Genomic DNA, 18,888 nt, shown 5'->3' with positions numbered 1-18,888 from the left:
AAATTTACTGGAATATTGATTTAAGAAATTCTGTTAGCACAAGTAAGTCACTGTTCCCAAACCTCTGTTTAGGGTCCTGCATATATTATCAAATTTGCCTCCAAAGAGCAGTGGGAGAAAATTCAGCTGTTTTACTGAATTTTGGAATTCTTTTAAGTATTCTTGGGAAAAGAGAAACTAGTGGGTTTTTTTGATATTTCAAAGATTCATTGTTGAAACTGTCAAAAGCATCAGTAAGGAACTCTAACCAATAGATCAGAATGCCATTCTGAAAGTATTCCTAGTGAAATCAGAAAGTCCAATGTATTACTGCACAGAACATACTATATTCAAACCATCTGCAGTTAGATGTATCCTACAGACATCTGTCCAATAGTGGATTGTCCCTACAGACATCTGTCCAATAATGGATTGTCTCCTACTCCCTGCCTCCATTCCTACTCATCAGCCAGGTGGATGTCATATGTCTAGTCGTCTTCTTTGTGTTTGAGGGAAGAGGATGACATCAGGTCAAAATGTCACTACTCCCTGAAAACCAGCTCTCCAGGAAGCATCAATCATCTCCTGTGACTTTTTCCCATCCCTGCAAGGCAACTGCATTTCAGTACAGGCCGAAGCTGGAGTTTAGGAATGGGGCACTAATTGGAGGATTTCAGAAATTAGCCTTCTGTTTAGCTTGAAGGACAGCGCAGGTAAATTCTCTGTGGAGCCTATGGAAGTACCACATGTGGATGTCTTTTTCAGATTAGGCTGAAAATCCGAGTCCTAGTTAAAGATTTCCTGGAATCCTGAAGGCTGATTTAATCCATTTATTACCAAGTACAGAAGGAAAGAGGTGGATCCGCAGGGAGGCTTTGTATGGGGTGAGGTAAAACAATTATTTCCTGGGTGAGAACTTGTTTTGGGATACTAAGAATAGCTGCCACGTTGGGTGAGAAGAACAATAGATTTGTATTTGTGTGAGTTGTGTGTATGTGTGTGTGTTTGGAAACATGCTTCAAGCAATAATGTACTAGGCATGCAATAATCTTGTCGGGTAGAGCATGCTGGCTTTGTGAAAGTGAGAAGAGAATTGATACAGCAGCCTGCTTTTGTTGATTAAGCTAAGCATGGATATGCCTTTACCAAAGGGCATAATTGACCATACAGTTAATTTAACCTTTGGGCTAAAGAGCTTAAACATGTAAGGGAGGGAACTTGTTCCCCTTACCCGAGTACTACTCTCTCCCTGCGTTCCACACATCACTGCCCCTTGAGACCAACTAAGGGGAAGGCATTTTCCTTCCCATCTTTATTAATCTGGTCACATGAAGAATGTCCTGTTTTTTAAAATCCCAAATGCTCAAATTACCATGTAGAAACCTACTCTCTATCAGTTTTCTCCAAATTTAATCCTTAGCGTCATGTCATATTTTCATTTCTCTGCAATGGTTCCCATGGCAACAACTTGCCAGCAGACAATGTATGCCTCTGTTTTCGGCCTTCTGTACAATGCAAATTCCTTCTGGTGATCCTCAGGCAAGTGTCATATAAACAGGCAGGAAGAGAATACAGTTCCCTTGGCTAATGCCTCTAATTCCTTTCCTTCTTGCATGCATTTCCTACCCTAGCCCCAAACCAGGCTCACAGGCAAAGAGAAAAAATAGCATCTGAACCCTGCGCAGAATTACTTCAACTATTGATGAAAGTATTCCAAGGCCCTCCTATCCAACCACACGTGCAAGGACTGAGCCTTCTGGTTTAGATGGCTTTCCCCTTCCCTATGTGTCACTGACTTAACTGACATACATGCATCATTAATGAGTAATTGGGACAACAAAGAAAAACAATTTCCACTTATACCTGTAAAAAATTTCTTCAGTATAGCCCAGGGATTAAGTATGTCCTTAACTGAACCTTAACTCAGTGTCAAATGAAGATAGTGGGGACTTTCCAGCAGATTTTCTCCCAGAGGGTGGATAAGTGGCATTGGGGGGTGGGGAGGAAGTAGGGTGGCTCATCCCAAAGTTCTGAGCTCTTTAAAAAGGAAGACAGAGCAAAATGGTAGAGAAAGGAAGAGAAAGAACATTGTAACTGATGGCTGCATGTGAGCAAGGAACCTTACGTTAAGACAGGATTCACGAATGAAAAAGGTAACAAACCTACCAAAAGCTATGGCAATGCAGTGTGGAACAAGGAGTTTTTGAGTTAACAATCTGCAGATCAGGAGACTGCAAATGAGAGAATAGCTTCATGTGGACTTTGACCCAACTCTGTCTACAAAATATTATTGCAAGTAATATTTTTCTTGATTTATTTGTTTGAATTTTAAAATTCCATCGTAGCTTGGTACTTAGTTGTATGCCTAGCATCATCAAATCTCCTATGTCCTCAATATTCAGAAAACACAGGAAATGTTTTCTGAAATTAAACAGGACTTATTTGAATGTGTGTTTTTTTTTTTTTTAGAAAAATTGAATTCAGGGGAATGAAAATAGATGTTAGAAATAAAAATGTGGTTACAAAAATTATCAAATGTAAATTATCCCTTTTTTGCGGAGTCTTATAAAATATGTGATACTTAAGCACACTGAAGTTTTAAAGTTAGCTGCTTATATTGTACAAAGGTATTTTTGGCTCTTTAAAGGTTATTTTCCTATATTAAGAAAAGTTTTCTTGTATTAAAAACTTTCATTGTGACTCAGGTTTTGTGTCTATGTATAGACACATATACATAGGAGGTGTTTTTCTTTGCACATTTGTTTTGCACAGCTAAAGTTATGAGGTTTAAATGCCCAGGTGTGCAGGTCAACTGCCCTTGATGATAGGTAGATTAAAGAAAGCATTTGACAAATAGACAAAAGAAATCACATTGTATTTCTTTGTATCTCTCCATCCCTCTTACATGTTCCCAGCCCTCTACTAAAGAATATCTCTTATTTAGTCAGGGAATATTATGTTATTTTTTGGAAAGTCTGTAGGAAAAATAAGATGGAACTCTCAGGCAGACAGAACATAAAGCAGTTCCCATATCTGCTATAAAGGTGATTCATTTCCAGAATGTATTGTTGGAATAAATTTTATGTCCAATACTTGTAGCATCTTTCCACTCAGGGGACTCTTACTAGTCTTGAATGTGGAAAAGGCACAAGAGTTCAGGTCAGAAAGGACTACTCTATGTTCAGTTTTACTCTAGGAAATTTGGTTTTAGCTTTGATGACACCTAGTGTCAACGGAATGCAATAAGTGTTTAATATTTCTGCTTTATGACATTTAGGCATTTTTCTTCAACATCCTCAACTACATTTTCCTCCTTGAAAAATGCAAGCCTTATTATTTTTTGTTTGGAATTAAAAGATAGCTGATAGATAAACCAATACTTTTTGTTTGAAGAGCCAATCAAGTTTCTTTGTACTTAGCATATAGAAAGGACTAAAGGAAGCTTAAGGATTACAACACTGTCTTCATATGAAGGATTTTTTCCAGGTTGATTGGGAGACCAGAGGTAAACCTACTGAATTTGTGAATTTCAACAACCACCACAAGTGAATGTGCCAAAGAAAGGTTATTTCAAGATTATTCTCGGTTATTGCTAATACTGTAGTTTATTTTTCCCATTTTATAACTATTCAAGGGCACCCCCTACCCAGAAGTATATAAGTAAATGATAAGATGAACTATAGGCTCTTTCTGTTCAGAGAAGAATTATGAGTATTACATAGAAGCATTCTAAAGGAAGACAGTAGTAGTTAACAATTATAAGTAGAAAGGTTATATTTTTAGGTATTTTGAAAATACATCCATGAAAATGTTCTTGTTTCCAGAACTATTAGATAATTGATTATGTTTGACCTCTTCTGGGGGCTTAATCCTCTTCTTACTGCATAAAGAAATTCTGCATATAAAAACATTTTTAATATGCCAAACACACACAAATTTTCCATTTTCATTTGAGGTCATATAATTTACTTGGTGAAATATTTCACTCTTCTATAAGTTTAAGAAAAAGTTCTAAGCAATGATGCAATATTGGGTCATTATTTTAATAAAATGAAGACAGGTTCTAGTCTCCTATGCTTTTGTGACATCTTACTTCACTACCATATGTGCAGCACAACAGTGACATCTTAAGGCCAAGTAACCAGAGCTCCTTTAGTCAGAGAAAGAACTTGAGATTTGATTTCAAAGAAATTTCATTGTATTATCAAATCGTTTTCAAGTTTACAATATGCGATTGGTAGATCAAGTGCTTCTTTATTTATGACTTCTTTTGCAGTCTTTGTGAACATTTTAATGTACATTAGTAAACACATTTTACATAGACATATTGTATATTAATGCATGCATTTCACTGAATAGTTTATTGATACTCCCCTTGTAAAGCTTTTATGGAAGAACCAACAAGCCACAGCAGTATAGCAAAAGAGGCTTAATCTTTATAAATTGGGGCCTTTTCTGTCTCTTTGCTAGCCTAGGTGGCTGTATACAAATTTGGGTGGGAGGGGGCAGGAAACACCTCTTAACATTTAAGGTTTTCTACTTGGGTATACTCTAGCCAATTCAAAACAAATTGCTTACTTTAATAAAAAGAATTTTACCATTTTATAAAGAAATTAAATCACAACATGTTTAATTGAAATGGCTGTATTGTAATTAATATTTTGAGATAATTGTGATTTTGAGCTTATATATAAACTGTCATTTTTGTATGTGTTAAAAAGACTACTGTATCACGATTAACAGTACTTTTTAGTTGGATTACATATTGATGTAAATAAAACTGAATGAAGACATATTTACTACTTTATTAACATAGATTGTGAATGTACTTAATGGTTTTTTTTGCAGTATGAGACCATAATGACCTTGAAAGCTGCTTCATTTTATGTGCAAAGAAGTTCTATGAATCTATATTTTAAATTTACTGAATCAGTGAAATTAATTACTATGTCAGTTAATTTGCAAATGCAAGCTGTATTCTCCAGTTTTATTTTATGTATTGACACTAATCAGTAAAGGTGTACAATGTGATTAGAATGCATTTTGAGGATGCTTTCTGTACAGATAAAAAATACAGGGACTAAAATAATGCTGTGCAGTGTATAGCAGAGCCATTTTTCGGCTTTGGTGTACTCAACTTTTTCAGTATTTAAAAAAGTGTTTTGAATAACATAAAAGTCTCTTTATTGTATAAATAATAAAATGTCACCTTATTGTAAGTGTCTTTTGTTTACTATCAAAGCAAAGTTCCAAGTCAGTGATAGAGTTGTAATATGAGAAGGGCATGTTTCTTTTAAAACAAAGACATTGCAATCAATATTTGAGAAATGTAACTTTTATTATGAACATGTAGTGTTTATTACAAATGATTTTTTTCATCATATAAGCATGCCTCAAACATCCAAAAGCTAACTATTGATCTATATTAGTGGATATACATGCTATTGAACTGGCTACTTAATAGAATCATATGGTAAGTGTTATAATGACTGATCAACCTATTTCCAATGATTTTGGTGTAAACAAAAATGTTTATATTTGTTTTTTATTAAATCAAATTTAACTATATCAAATTCCCTTTTAGAACATTACTGCATGACTACAAGTTTAGTCTTATCAAGGGTGCATGCAAATTTTAAAATTACAGTGCTGGAAATGAAAAGATGGGCAAGATGCACAAGGCTGGATTAAAACACATTCAAAGAGTAGATTAAATATACAAGTACCTGCCTACTAAGTGTTTGAATAAAGTACATTTTTATTTCTTTATTTTTTTAATATGAAGCTTTTTCCTTTTGCCTTTTAAAAACAAGATATGTTTATTTATTTGAAAGACAGTGACAGGGAGAGGGGAAGAAGAGACAGAGACAGAAAAAGTGAAACAGACCAAAGTCAGGAGCCAGGAACTCCATCCTGGTTTCCCACATGGGTGGGTGGCAGGAATGAAGACATGAGCAGGAAATGGGACTAGAAGCAGAAGCAGAGGTGGAATTGATTCCAGGCTGATAGAGGATGCAGGCTTCCCACTGCACCACGCCTGGCTCCATTTTAAGATTTCTTGTGGTATACCTTATTAGTAGTTTTCTGTTGCTATTGTATATAAAATTAATAAGTTACACTCTTAAGTGCTTTTTTAAAATAACAAAAGGTACTTTTAAATGCTCAATATTCTCATTGAAGAGAAAATATGTAGATCCAATCTCTTTAATTATCTTATGAAAATAATGTCACTGAAAAAAAAAAACAGTAAGTTTTAAATTCAAAATTGTGACAGCAGTTGTAACAACACTTTCAGTATTTTCTCCAGACTGTATCTTCAGTATCAGTTCTGTGACATTAATGATCCTAGGAAAATGATTTCATAAAACAGAGGAAAAAGATATACCCAATAGGTAGAAAAGAAAAATTTCAATTAAAGAACAAGGCAGTGAATGTTAACTTTACACTTACACTGAGAATGTCCACGTCACAAAAGTCTTAGTATAAGTAGGAAAAGTCTTAGTTTTTTAAATGATAAAGAACAATATTCAATAAAATTCAGTTCAATTTATAGTTAATAAAAAGGTAACAATTGGGTAATCACGTTCAGGTCAGTTAGTCACGTTATATGGAATACAAAAAAAAAATGCAGAGAAAAAACAGATCCACAAAAATCTTTGTTATAAAAATATTCAACCACATTAAATGAAAGTTCATTTTTAAAGAAAGTACCTACTACATTATAGAGGAATGAAAGTGATTAGGATAATTCATGTGCAAAACATTCAATCAAGGCATGAACACTACACATGTGGTTATCACCTTTAGCAATGTAAACAACATCTTCAAAATGTTAAATTGTTGTTTTGTTAGTATAAAAATAGTTAGTGGCAGTGATTATGGCTCAGGTCAATTATCCCAATACCTAGCTGAGATTAGGGAATTCTAAGATCAAGTACAGCAATCATCTTTCAGATGATACTAAAACAAAATGTTATATCCTTTTAACAGTTAACATGACCAGGATTATAAAACAACTCTAATTTAAGTAGGAATTCGGTCTCTCAAATATTCCAGTATAGCCGCTGTTCCCTTCATTAATATGGCAGCTCGAGGAACCCGGAATGGATTTCCATCTAGAAGTAATGTTCTAAAGAAATATGAGAAATTGAAAATGTAAACATCTTTCCTAAGTAGGGTTTTTTTTCTAATTTCATTTCTAATTTTGTATATAAAAATGTGGTTTTTATCTTATTTGTCCCTTTCCAAATCTGAGCATTTAAACAATTGAACTTACAACTATAATAATAAACAAAACATTACTTATTATGTGAAAGGTACTACATGAAGTAATTAACATTCTTGATTCAATTTTCTTAACAATTCAATGATTTAGAAACCATTAATACTCATATTTTATCAATGAGGAGACACAAATTTAGACAAGTTAAGACTTGTTTAAGACAAAACAGCTACTAAATGGTGGAGCTGTGATTTGAAAGCCTTCTATTTAGTCTCATCAATCTTATAATGAACATATACACTAAATGGTTGAATTATATTTTGACAAATATCAAAATGAGCAGACTGATAAGCATCCACGCCAAGGATCATAATGTAATTCATATCACCCTCTCCATCTTCACCAAAACATTAATACATGTCAGCCTTCCTCCCCGCCTAGACTAGATGCACATTTATAAGGCTATTTTCATGTTACAAAATAAGGTTCAATTTAATATTTAAGGGTATATTCTTTAGTTTTTTACCTAGTGAAGTACTGAATCAGAAGAGATTTCTATATTAATTCTAAAATGTATTTACATAAACAAAACTCAAAGGACTCATACATTACATAGTTAATCTAAACTACATGTTCAAATAGTTATGTTTCTTGGAATTCTTCTAAAAACTTGTAAGTTCTAGAAAATGGAATTAATTACAGTGAAACCTCATTATTTGTGCATACCATATTTGCAAATTTGCCTACTCATTAAAATTTATTTTTTAACCCCCAAAACATTATGTGTGGTACTTCCCAGGTCATTTGCAGATATGTAGAGCAGCAAAAACTTTGAAATGCCCAGAGGCCACCTTTCCAGCTAAGGTCGAACACAGTGATACTTTGCCTTCTTATTTCAGCTCTCGTACCATAAATGAGTGTCCTTTTTTGTGGTACATTGAGCACCACGTTGTTTTTTGTTTTGTTTTGTTTTGTTTTGTTTTGTTTGAATTTTCATACTTTTATTGGCAATTTCTCTATCTAAAATGGTCCCCGGGAGTAGTGCTGAGGGGCTGCCTACGTCTCCTAAGCACAAATAGACCTTATGGAGAAAATACATGTGTTAGGTAAGCTTCATTCAGGCATGAATTATAGTGACTTTCACCATGATTTCAATATTAATAAATCAACAATAATAAAATAATTTTTAAAATTCCAGAAACTCAAACCAAAATTCTGTATTGTTTGATTGATGAAAATGTGATCAGATTGTACTTCTCCTTGGAGCAATGATTCAGTATTTAATAATTTGGTATTCACAGTGACTTTATAGAACAAAACTATCACAAATAATGAGACTCAACTATAGTTATCTCCTATAAATTACTAATAGGAAGTACCAGAACAGAGGGTGGTGCTGTCTCTATTAAGCAAAATATGTCAAATCACTAATATGCAGTTTTCAATAATTAAATTATTTTGACATATTCTGATAGCTACCTGGTTTTCTGTTGACTTCAAACACCTTTTATATTCACATAACAAGCACTTATTGGGGGCTTACCATGTGCTAGGCACTGAGACAGCTGTTTTCTTAAAAAAAAAAAAGACCAAAAAATGGATAAATGAGCTCAAACAAAGCATGATAGAAAATCAGAATAGAGACTAAATCTGCCTGGAGAATGAGAAAGGTTTTCAAATGTAGTGTCTGGGTTGATTATTAATGAATGCAGGTCAAAGGCATCCAACGCTGAGGCAATAGTAAATGTAAAGAGAAAGACCATGCCAGCATGAAGTGGAATGGTGGTTGTCTATAAACAGATCTTGAAAAACCATTTTTGCAAAGCAAGGAATTTATATTTAAATGATATTTTTATGTAGTAGTTAAAAAAGGTATCTCTGGAAGCAATCTAACATATTTTGCTTTGATGTGAGGTTTCTAAAATGAATGCACTGCAGGTTCTTAAAAAGATGGCATCTGGTGCAGTCATTTAGCACAGTGGTTCAGTCGTGGCTTAGGATGCCCACATCCTATATATATATGTGTGTATATATATATGTGTGTGTGTGTGTAATGTAACACCATATATATGTAATATAATACCATATAAACAAAGCTAAAATATATTTGATAAAATTTTACAAACAGAATTAAGATTCTAACTTTTATTAACTTATTTTAACTGGATACTAAATTTGTTACTTCACTCCTTGTAAGATTCAACAAATCTATCAAATAAATGATGAACTCAGTAGAATAGTGGTTACCTTAAGTTGACACAATTACCAAGCTCTGGTGGAATTTGAAGAAGGTCATTATTTTGAAGGTCTAACGTAGTCAGATTTTCCATTGTCTTCATTTTCTGAGGATCCACAGATCCAACCTGATTGTTACTAATCAGAATTGTTTCAAGTGTGGGGATATGATACAGAACTTCAGGCAATATTTTGAACCTGTAATACATGAACAGAAAACCTAAATGTACTCAAGATCAAAATCTTTCCTTAAAAGAAATGATCTACATTTGATATCATGAAATAATATTTTTATTATATATTTCTTTATATTTAGTGTAAGAGCTATATTTAAATTTTCCAGGAAATAATTAAAATAGACTAATTTTAGAAACCTTAAAATATATATTAAACAGACTTGTAACTGATACTATTTACATAGTCAAACAAAAGTTCAGAATTTATTTGCCTACGTTCTTCTGTATTCATGTAGCTATGCTGGTATTCTTTAGTTCACTTTATTCCTTATAAAATAGAATCACTGGCAATATATTGAAGTAAATTTGAGACATATTTTGCTTTGATGAGGAGTTTCTAAAATGAATGCACTTCAGGTGCTTAAAAAGATGGCATCTGGTGCAGTCATTTAGCACAGTGGTTCAGTCATGGCTTAGCATGCTCACATTCTATGTCAGAATGTCTAGATTTGAGTCCCAGCTCTGCTTCCAATTCGTCTCCTGCTAATGTGCACCATGGGAGATAGCAGATGATGAATCAAGTACATGGAGCCCTGCCACCATACAGGAGACTTGGATAGAGATCTGGGCTCCCAGCTTCAGGGGGCCCATCTCCAGCTGTTGTAGGTATTTTGGAATGACCTAACAGATGGAAGAGCACTCTCTCTCTTGTTCTCTCTCTCAATGGCCTTCTAGCACAGCTCCTCTCTGAGAGCTGGAAAGACTGATACCTCTTAATAAAAAACTATTGAAGATACCCTAGGGGACAAAAGCTGGAAAAGTTTTAGTGTGAGGTAAACTGTAGTTTGACTAGAAAAGACATGGATGGGCTAAAAAAGAGCTTTATAACTATGACCTTTTTACTTGTCATACTACCCTCTCTTTGCTACCTTGATACAAAAAAAGCAATAGTAAAGTAGAAACTTGAAGCAACTCTGATGTTCCACTGGAACAGGAAAGCCAATAAGCAGGCATACAAATGGTAGCCACTTCTCTTATTCCCTCTCCCCAATCCATGAACAAGAGTATTATTAAAGATGTAGCCTACCTATTAATAGAGAAGTTAGGAGTAGCTTTTGCCACTTCCTTCCTCAAAGACATTACTTGCAATGTAACGGATAGCTCAAATCACATAAAGAAATTACAATGTAACTGATAGTTCAAATCACAAGTAGAAATTAGGAGAGACTGAGAAATATATACATTTTAAAATAATGATGATGGTATAATCAATTCAAGAGAGAGCACAAATAATGGAACAGACAGAACAAATATTAAAATAAACAGTACTTATTTTAATGTCACCATGCATTAGTTTTTCAACTGTATATAAGAATAGTATAGTACCACACATATAAACTTTTTATAAAGACAATATATTTGAAGACCTTAAGACATTTATTAAAGTGCATCCACAAGATTAAATTTTCATTATAGGAAACAATATAACATAGCTGGTAAGAGCTCAATTTTTAGAGTCAAACCACCTGGATTTAAATCCCAACTCTGTAATTTACTATGGTATAGCTTAGGGGAATTATTTAATATCTAATCCTTGATTATTTTTAAATGAACATAATAGCAAAATCTACAAAATAGAGATTTAAAAGGATGAGATAATGCATGTATGGTACTTAGCACAGCACCAGCAGATAATAAGCTTCCATAAATATTGGTTAATTCTTAATTATCTGCAGTACATTGATAGTGTTGTTGGGAAAAAAAAAAAAAACAACTAAGTTTCATTTAACAGGGCTAACTGCTTATAAGTCAGCTTCATCTATTACTTTTATACCTCTACTTCCTCATTTTACAGCCCAAGGAGTACTGAACTTCCTGAAGTTTACCAAATACACCATGTTCTCCCATCTTTCTGCCTTAGCACATGCTGTTTGCTCTAACTGGGATGCCTTCTCCCTGTGCCTAGAAAATGCCTGTATTTTTCAAGACTAGTCTTCAATGCTACTTTCAGGTAATCACAGAAGACATGTTTTCCTATGCCCTATTCTTCAATTACAGCAAAACTGCTCATGTGCATAACTGTCTATCAGGCTACAGGATTTTCAAAATTGCAAAAAAGAACAACAAAAAAAAACTATTAGATAGCAACAGTAAGAACTCAAAGCAAGCAGCATCATTTTCAATTCAAAGTAAAACTAAGTAAAAACAAAATCTGGAGATCAAATTAAAGTAAAATTAGGAGCCTTTTTGTTTATTTAGCTTTTGATAGTTTTCTCTAGTAACAAAGACCATTTTCCCCCCATAGGATAGTTGTTAAAAATGTTTGTTCAGTTTCTTACCTATTAAAGGAAAGATTGATCACTTGTAGTCTTATCAATGATTTCATTTCTTCAGGTAGAGAATTTAAAAAATTGTTCCTAAATTGGAAACCAAAATATATGAATAATAAAGTCTGAATATTTTTATAATTTATACTTAAAATGTTGAGCAGGAAAAAAAAAGATACATAGATCAGCTTGTCAGTCCTTGATCTAATCTCATTCTGGCTGAGTCCTAAGAATTCTGAATCAGTCAATTATCTTAAATATTTTGTTAGCATACCAAATCCCAATACCAATATGCAACCAATTAATAATGCAAATAACTATACACCCTTGAAGGTAAACAGTGTCAACTAATCCCCTAACTCCTTTAAATTGAGTTTAGCAGTATTTCTCACGGTTAGGGTCCTTTGTATTACATCTGTAATGCCACATGAAATAAATTTTCTATTCGTGTATTACATATGTCCTGCACACAGACATGAAACTCCAAGAAGAATGTTGAAATATGAAAAGAATGAAATAGGAAAGAGACTCAACATGTTTAGAAATTTGGAGCTTTCTACTTGATATTAAGCAATTGCATTTCTATTTTAAGTTTAGAATATAAATTTAGAATGCATATGATTTTAGATCTTATAATTAAACATTCAGTAAACAGAATCTCATTTGGTGTTGAAAGGGTCTAGGAGTATATTACAAGTAAACAAGAAAGTAGAAATATTCTAGGGCTGGCATTGTGGAAGGATAGGACACTTCCTATGACACCAGCATTCCATATGAATTCTGTTTTGGGTCCTGGCTGCTCCACTTCTGATCTAGCTTCCTGCTAGTGTGCCTGGAAGGGCAGCAGAGGATGACCAAGTGCTTTGGCCCCTGCACCCACATGGAGGACTCAGATGAATTTCCAGGCTCCTTCCTGCCTTAGGCTTGACCCAGCCCTGGTTCATTGTGGCCATCTGGGGAGTGAACCAGAACATGGGAGATCTCCCCCCAATCCTTCTCTCTAACTCTTGCAAATGAATACAAAGATTCCAAAGGCAGTAGAACTACTAACAGAAAGTATGTGTGCAAAAATGATTTCCAACTAGATAAACACCTATTACAACTGAATAATCTTCTTCTAACCTATTCTTTGGATTCAGAAGTCAAGCCTAACATGCAAGTGTCACACTTTCTATAATGTAATCTACATCCTTTTTCTTTCCCCTTCTACGCTTTTCTTCAGTTATTGTCTGTTGTGTTGTTTGATTTTTTTTTCCTAGAGAGATTTTAACTTACTGACTATGAGATGAAAGCACATGTTGATCACTTAATTTAAAAGCTTTCAAATATGCTTACAGACAGAAGCATATTTATGGAAGCATATATATGGAAGATTGGGACAAAATGAAATGCGTGGCAGGAATGGAGATAAGGATTCACTTCCCCTGCTCCATGAATAATGAACTAAAATGTGGTTTTACAGTTTTGGCAATGTAATGCCACCAGGAAAAAGAAGCAATTCCATATCTACTAGGAGCAGGATATTAGTAGATTGGCTTTAATCCAATAAGCAAAAACATTTGTATCTACCTGAAGAAAAAAAATCCTCAGAGAAATAACTTATTGTTATTTGATTGTTGCTTGAGCAATCAAGAAAAAATCAAATCTGGGCAAATTTTATACTTCATTCATTAATGACTTGAATCCATAAAATCAATTGTTACTCCTATATCCTGTAACAAAAGCAGTTTTTTGCTTTAATTACATAATATAACTGCTTCTAGACATTTTATAATGTTTTAAAACATAATATATTACCTTTTATCATATGTTTTGTTATTTAAATTTTCATTACATTTAATCATGAATACAAGAAACATTAAGTCAATTCCTAGGTTTGGAAGGTGTCTCAAATGACAGCTTAATTAATGTAAAGACTGAAACAGAAAAAATTAAATATTTCTAAGTAAGCCTAATCAAGTTTTACAATTTTAACTACGTTATCAAATTTTAAACAAGCTAAAAACATATCTGTTAACAATATAAAAGTACAAGGAGCACCATGTAGTAGGAATAGAGTTTAAAAATAAAATTTTAAACCACAAGCAAAGAAATGCTTAGGTTGTTGAGACATATATATTATTATCCTTCAGGAACTGTGACATACTTCTGATTCTGCCACTTCAAATTGTACACACTGAGATTACATTTCCTATTACCTCTGCAGAACCTTAAACACAGTTTCTTTGTGTTGCCACTCATAATGATCTTCTACTTTATTTCTGGCCTTATCTGTTTAATATAGTACTTTAAAACCAAAGCGGTTCTTTGAAGAGAAGCATGCAAGCTCCTGTGCCAGCACAGTGCTGTGCCAGTTTTATTTTAGTTACTTTCAGGAAAGGACCGATGTGAAAGGAATACATGCCTCTTATCACTTACTTTAAACACTACTTATAAATGATAGATGTCTGATTAACATATTTCCTGAATACTTAGATATCTCCTAAACTCCTATTAATGAACTAAAGAGCATTTTCCATACTTACCCACAAAAATATGATGTTTAGGGCAAAAGTTAGGTGAAAGTAAGAGAAGTTATAAGTCAAGCAGTAGTATCAATAAGTACCTGAGATCTAAAAAAGTCAATTTTTGAAGCATACATAACTCCAAGGATATACAGGAAAGCTTATTAAAACTGAGGTTGACTTCAGTAACCATTTCCTTTAGTTCTGTTATCCTGAAACAAAAATGTTAAGCGTTAGCACTTTTATTTATAGCCAGAACTTCAAAACTACAAACAAATCCTGAAGAAGGAAAAGTTCCATATTATTTCTGTTAATTAGGATTTTTTTGTAGCTTTCAGTTTTTCATAAAATGTTCGACTATGGATGGATTAATAATACAAATAAATTTCTGAAAGACAGAGATCCCACATGAGGAATAAGTACACAGTGACCCTGTTGTTGACTTAACAATGTGACACTCTTGTTTATGGAGTCAGTAATCTCCCTAGGCTATAGTCATGAGTTGCCAAGGCTATGGAAGCCTTTTGAGTTTGCCGACTTTGATCTTATTTAGACAGGGTCATAGTCAAAGTGGAAGTTCCCTCCTCCCTTCAGAGAAAGGTACCTCCTTCTTTGATGGGCCGTTTTTAATACTGGGATGTCACTCGCAGAGATCTTTCATTTAGGTCCTCTTTTTTTTTTCCAGAGTGTCTTGGCTTTCCATGCCTAAAATACTCTCATGGGCTCTTCAGCCAGATCCGAATGCCTTAAGGGCTGATTCTGAGGCCAGAGTGCTGTTTAAGACATCTGCCATTCTATGAGTCTGCTGTGTATCCACTTCCCATGTTGGATTGTTCTCTCCCTTTTTGATCCTATCAGTATTAGCAGACACTAGTCTTGTTTGTGTGATCCCTTTGACTCTTAGACCTATCAGTGTGATCAATTGTGAACTGAAATTGATCACTTGGACTAGTGAGATGGCATTAGTACATGCCACCTTGATGGGATTGTATTGGAATCCTCTGGCACATTAAAAACATACTTCAAGATTTTTTTTTTTTTGACAGGCAGAGTGGACAGTGAGACAGAGAGAGAGGCAGAGAGAAAGGTCTTCCTTTTGCCATTGGTTCATCCTCCAATGGCCACTGTGGCCAGCATGCTGCAGCTGGCGCACTGCGCTGATCCGAAGGCAGGAGCCAGGTGCTTCTCCTGGTCTGCCATGCGGGTGCAGGACCCAAGCACTTGGGCCATCCTCCACTGCACTCCCGGGCCACAGCAGAGAGCTGGCCTGGAAGAGGGGCAACCAGGACAGATTCCGGTGCCCTGACCGGGACTAGAACCCGATGTGCCTGCGCCGCAGGCAGAGGATTAGCCTATTGAGCCGCGGCGCCGGACAAGATGTTTTTAAATGTAGTATGTCAACTTTTTTCATAATCCTTGTTATTTAAATCAATATTACATTCAATCAAGATTACAAGAAACTATTAAGGCAATTATAGGTTTTGCAAGTGTCACCACTGAGTAGCTGAAGTTAAAGACTTAGAGAGGGGGGTTGGTGCTGTGGCATAGCGTGTAAAGCTGCTGCCTGCAGTGCCAGCAGCATCCCATATGGGTGCTGGTTCGAGTCCCAGCTGCTCCACTTTCAATCCAACTCTCTGCTGTGGCCTGTGAAAGCAGTAGAAGATGGCCTGAGTCCTTGGGCTCCTGCACCTGTGTGGGAGACCCAAAGGATGCTCCTGGCTCCTGGCTTTGGATTGGCACAACTCTGGCCATTGCATCCTATTTGGGCACTGGTTCCAGTCCCAGCTGCTCCTCCTCTGATCCAGCTCTCTGCTATGGCCTGGGAGGGCAGTAGTGGATGGCCCGAGTTCTTGGGCCCCTGCACCCACGTGGGAGACCCAAAAGAGGCTCCTGGCTCCTCGCTCCTGGCTCCCAGCATTGGATGATGACCTCATAACACTTTTCTTCTACATTTCATTATACATGTAAAAGAATTTAATACTTTTAATAATTCTGATACCTAGTTTAAGAGTATAAAATGTAAAAGAAAAAGAAACAGTTTTACAGAATCTGTATCTCTGCCAACAAATGAAAGTATTTCATTTTGCTAATCCCTCTAATGTTAATAATGAAATAAATTTTACATATACTTTCAAATTAAAAAATCCATGAGAGGGGCCAGCGCTGTGGTGCAGCGGGTTAATGCACTGGCCTGCAGCGTCAGCATCCCAGATGGGTGCCGGTTCGAGACCCGGCTGCTCCACTTCTGATCCAGCTCTCTGCTATGGCCCGGGATAGCAGTAGAAGATGGCCCAAGTCCTTGTGCCCCTGCATCCACATGGGAGACCTAGAAGAAGCTCCTGGCTCCTGGCTTCGGAATGGCACAGCTCCAGCCATTGCAGCCAATTAGGGAGTGAACCATCGAATGGAAGACATTCTCTCTCTCTCTGCCTCTCTTCTCTCTCTTTCAAATAAAATAAATCTTTAAAAAAAATACCACAAGAAATAGTTTTTCTTGCAACTAAGATGTGAATACAACTGTCACACTTTACTAGAAATGGCATCATAAACACTTCTTACCTTTTTGGAATCTCAGATAGTTGATTCTTACTGAAGTTAACAGAAATTATGATGTTGTTTTTTATTGCATCAAACACTTCATCAGGAATCAAAGTTGTTTGCTTATCACTGAATGAAAAATTTTTTGAGAAATGAATCATTCTTAGCAGTCCAGAAAGAAATGATTATTACTCTTCATTTTTACAGGGACTTATGAAATTTTTCAAGGCAGCTGATTATGACAGCTATTGGTAAAGAATACCAAAAAAATTTACCAAACATTAAATGCTCATTGTCAGGAATTCAGACAACATACTGTGTTACAAACATTGTAGCATAAATAGGCATGCACATACTTAATTGAATCAAATCAGAGATAGATCTTCATAATCTAGGAAACCTGAAAGTCATATACCATTCCTCTACCTTTGACCATAAATAACTCTATAAAGCTAGAAGCAAATTTAAAAGCTAATTGCTTTACCTTTTTAAAAGAGTCTGTAAGAGGTGTTATTTGTCAAGTCTCATTGGGCATATAATTTACTGCAAGCTAATCACATTTAAAAGCAGCAGATGATGGCACAAGTACTTGAGCCCCTGCACCCATGTGGGAGAACTGAAAGAAGCTCCTGGCTCCTGGCTTCAGCCTGGCCCAGCCTGTGGCCATCTGAGGAGTGAACCCATGGATGGAAGATCTCTCTCTCTCTCTCTCCCTCTCTCTCTCTCTCTCTCTCTCCTTCTTTCTCTAGTTCTGACTTTCAAATATAATAAATAAATCTTTAAAAAAAATTCACCATTTTACTAAACTAGTTAGGCTAGTATCCTTGACTAATTTCCCTCTTTTGGTATGGACAAGATAAATAAAATAGTAGATTGAGAATAAACTATTCCTGGATCTACCATAAATGAGCTTTGTAATTTACTTTCCTTGAACTTCATTTTGTGAAATTACAATATGAAGAACTATTCATTGTTACTAATGCTACATCGTTTGCAAATATAAATAGCTGCTATATTATTCAAATTTTCAATAAAATATAAATTTAATCTTAAGTGAAAGGATAGAACTCTGACATTTGTAGATTTATCAATTTGTGGAAATTAAACTAGTCATTATCCTTACATTATTTTTTTACAATTATTAATGCTTGCACAATGACATTTCCTTGTTTCATCAGAAATGCTAAAATCTTGGGGAACTTATTCAAATAAAACTTGAAGATTAATGCTATTTTAAAATTTAGTTGATAATATTTATGCTTGAGATTGAAAATTAATATTTTAAACAGGATACTCCTTTCTGGTTAAAAATCTCTAAGCCAAATTACAATAAATTTAGAAACAAGGCAACAAAGATGTATCTTCATTGTGCTTTTGTGATATCTATGCCTTTATAAAGTAAGAATGGTTATCCCAAACAACTAAGACCAATACAATTTTATGGATTGCCTGAATCATTAAAAGCAACAGCATATGTAAAATATTTGATACTATGCCTTCATAGAAGAGGGAGTCAATAAGTGGTATCCATTTAGGGTGAACGGAATAGGAACCAGAGATTAAAAAAAAAATTCTAAGAAAAGAAATTTTTTTTTTTTTTATAATTTTTTTTTTGACAGGCAGAGTGGACAGTGAGAGAGAGAGACAGAGAGAAAGGTCTTCCTTTTGCCGTTGGTTCACCCTCCAATGGCCGCCGCGGCCGGCGCGCTGCGGCCGGCGCAACTCGCTGATCCGATGGCAGGAGCCAGGAGCCAGGTGCTTTTCCTGGTCTCCCATGGGGTGCAGGGCCCAAGCACCTGGGCCATCCTCCACTGCACTCCCTGGCCACAGCAGAGGGCTGGCCTGGAAGAGGGGCAACCGGGACAGAATCCGGCGCCCCGACCGGGACTAGAACCCGGTGTGCCGGC

The 18,888-nt window shown here is 35.2% G+C and overlaps 1 protein-coding gene across 6 annotated transcripts in view; it reads right to left on the bottom strand.

Moving 5' to 3' along the window:
• Window positions 1–5,298: 5,298 nt before the first annotated feature.
• Window positions 5,299–18,888, bottom strand: part of LRRC40 (leucine rich repeat containing 40) — a 55,286-nt gene continuing 41,696 nt past the window's right edge. For 5 of the 6 annotated variants that reach the window (XM_089337202.1, XM_089337204.1, XM_089337205.1 and 2 more), the window contains 5 exons: window positions 17,003–17,110; window positions 14,545–14,655; window positions 11,952–12,029; window positions 9,449–9,634; window positions 5,299–7,108 (listed from right to left, as the gene is read on the bottom strand). In XM_089337202.1, coding sequence (XP_089193328.1) covers window positions 7,003–7,108; window positions 9,449–9,634; window positions 11,952–12,029; window positions 14,545–14,655; window positions 17,003–17,110 — 589 coding nt within the window. In that variant the 3' untranslated portion in view covers window positions 5,299–7,002. Of the gene's footprint in view, window positions 7,109–8,165; window positions 8,774–9,448; window positions 9,635–11,951; window positions 12,030–14,544; window positions 14,656–17,002; window positions 17,111–18,888 lie in introns of those variants that run through there. The other variant, XM_089337203.1, reaches the window with a different exon arrangement.

Source organism: Oryctolagus cuniculus, chromosome 7 (assembly GCF_051225735.1).
Source record: "Oryctolagus cuniculus isolate XC-2025 breed Fujian yellow rabbit chromosome 7, ASM5122573v1, whole genome shotgun sequence".
NCBI lineage: Eukaryota > Metazoa > Chordata > Mammalia > Lagomorpha > Leporidae > Oryctolagus > Oryctolagus cuniculus.
This window is presented reverse-complemented; position numbering and strand designations above follow the sequence as displayed.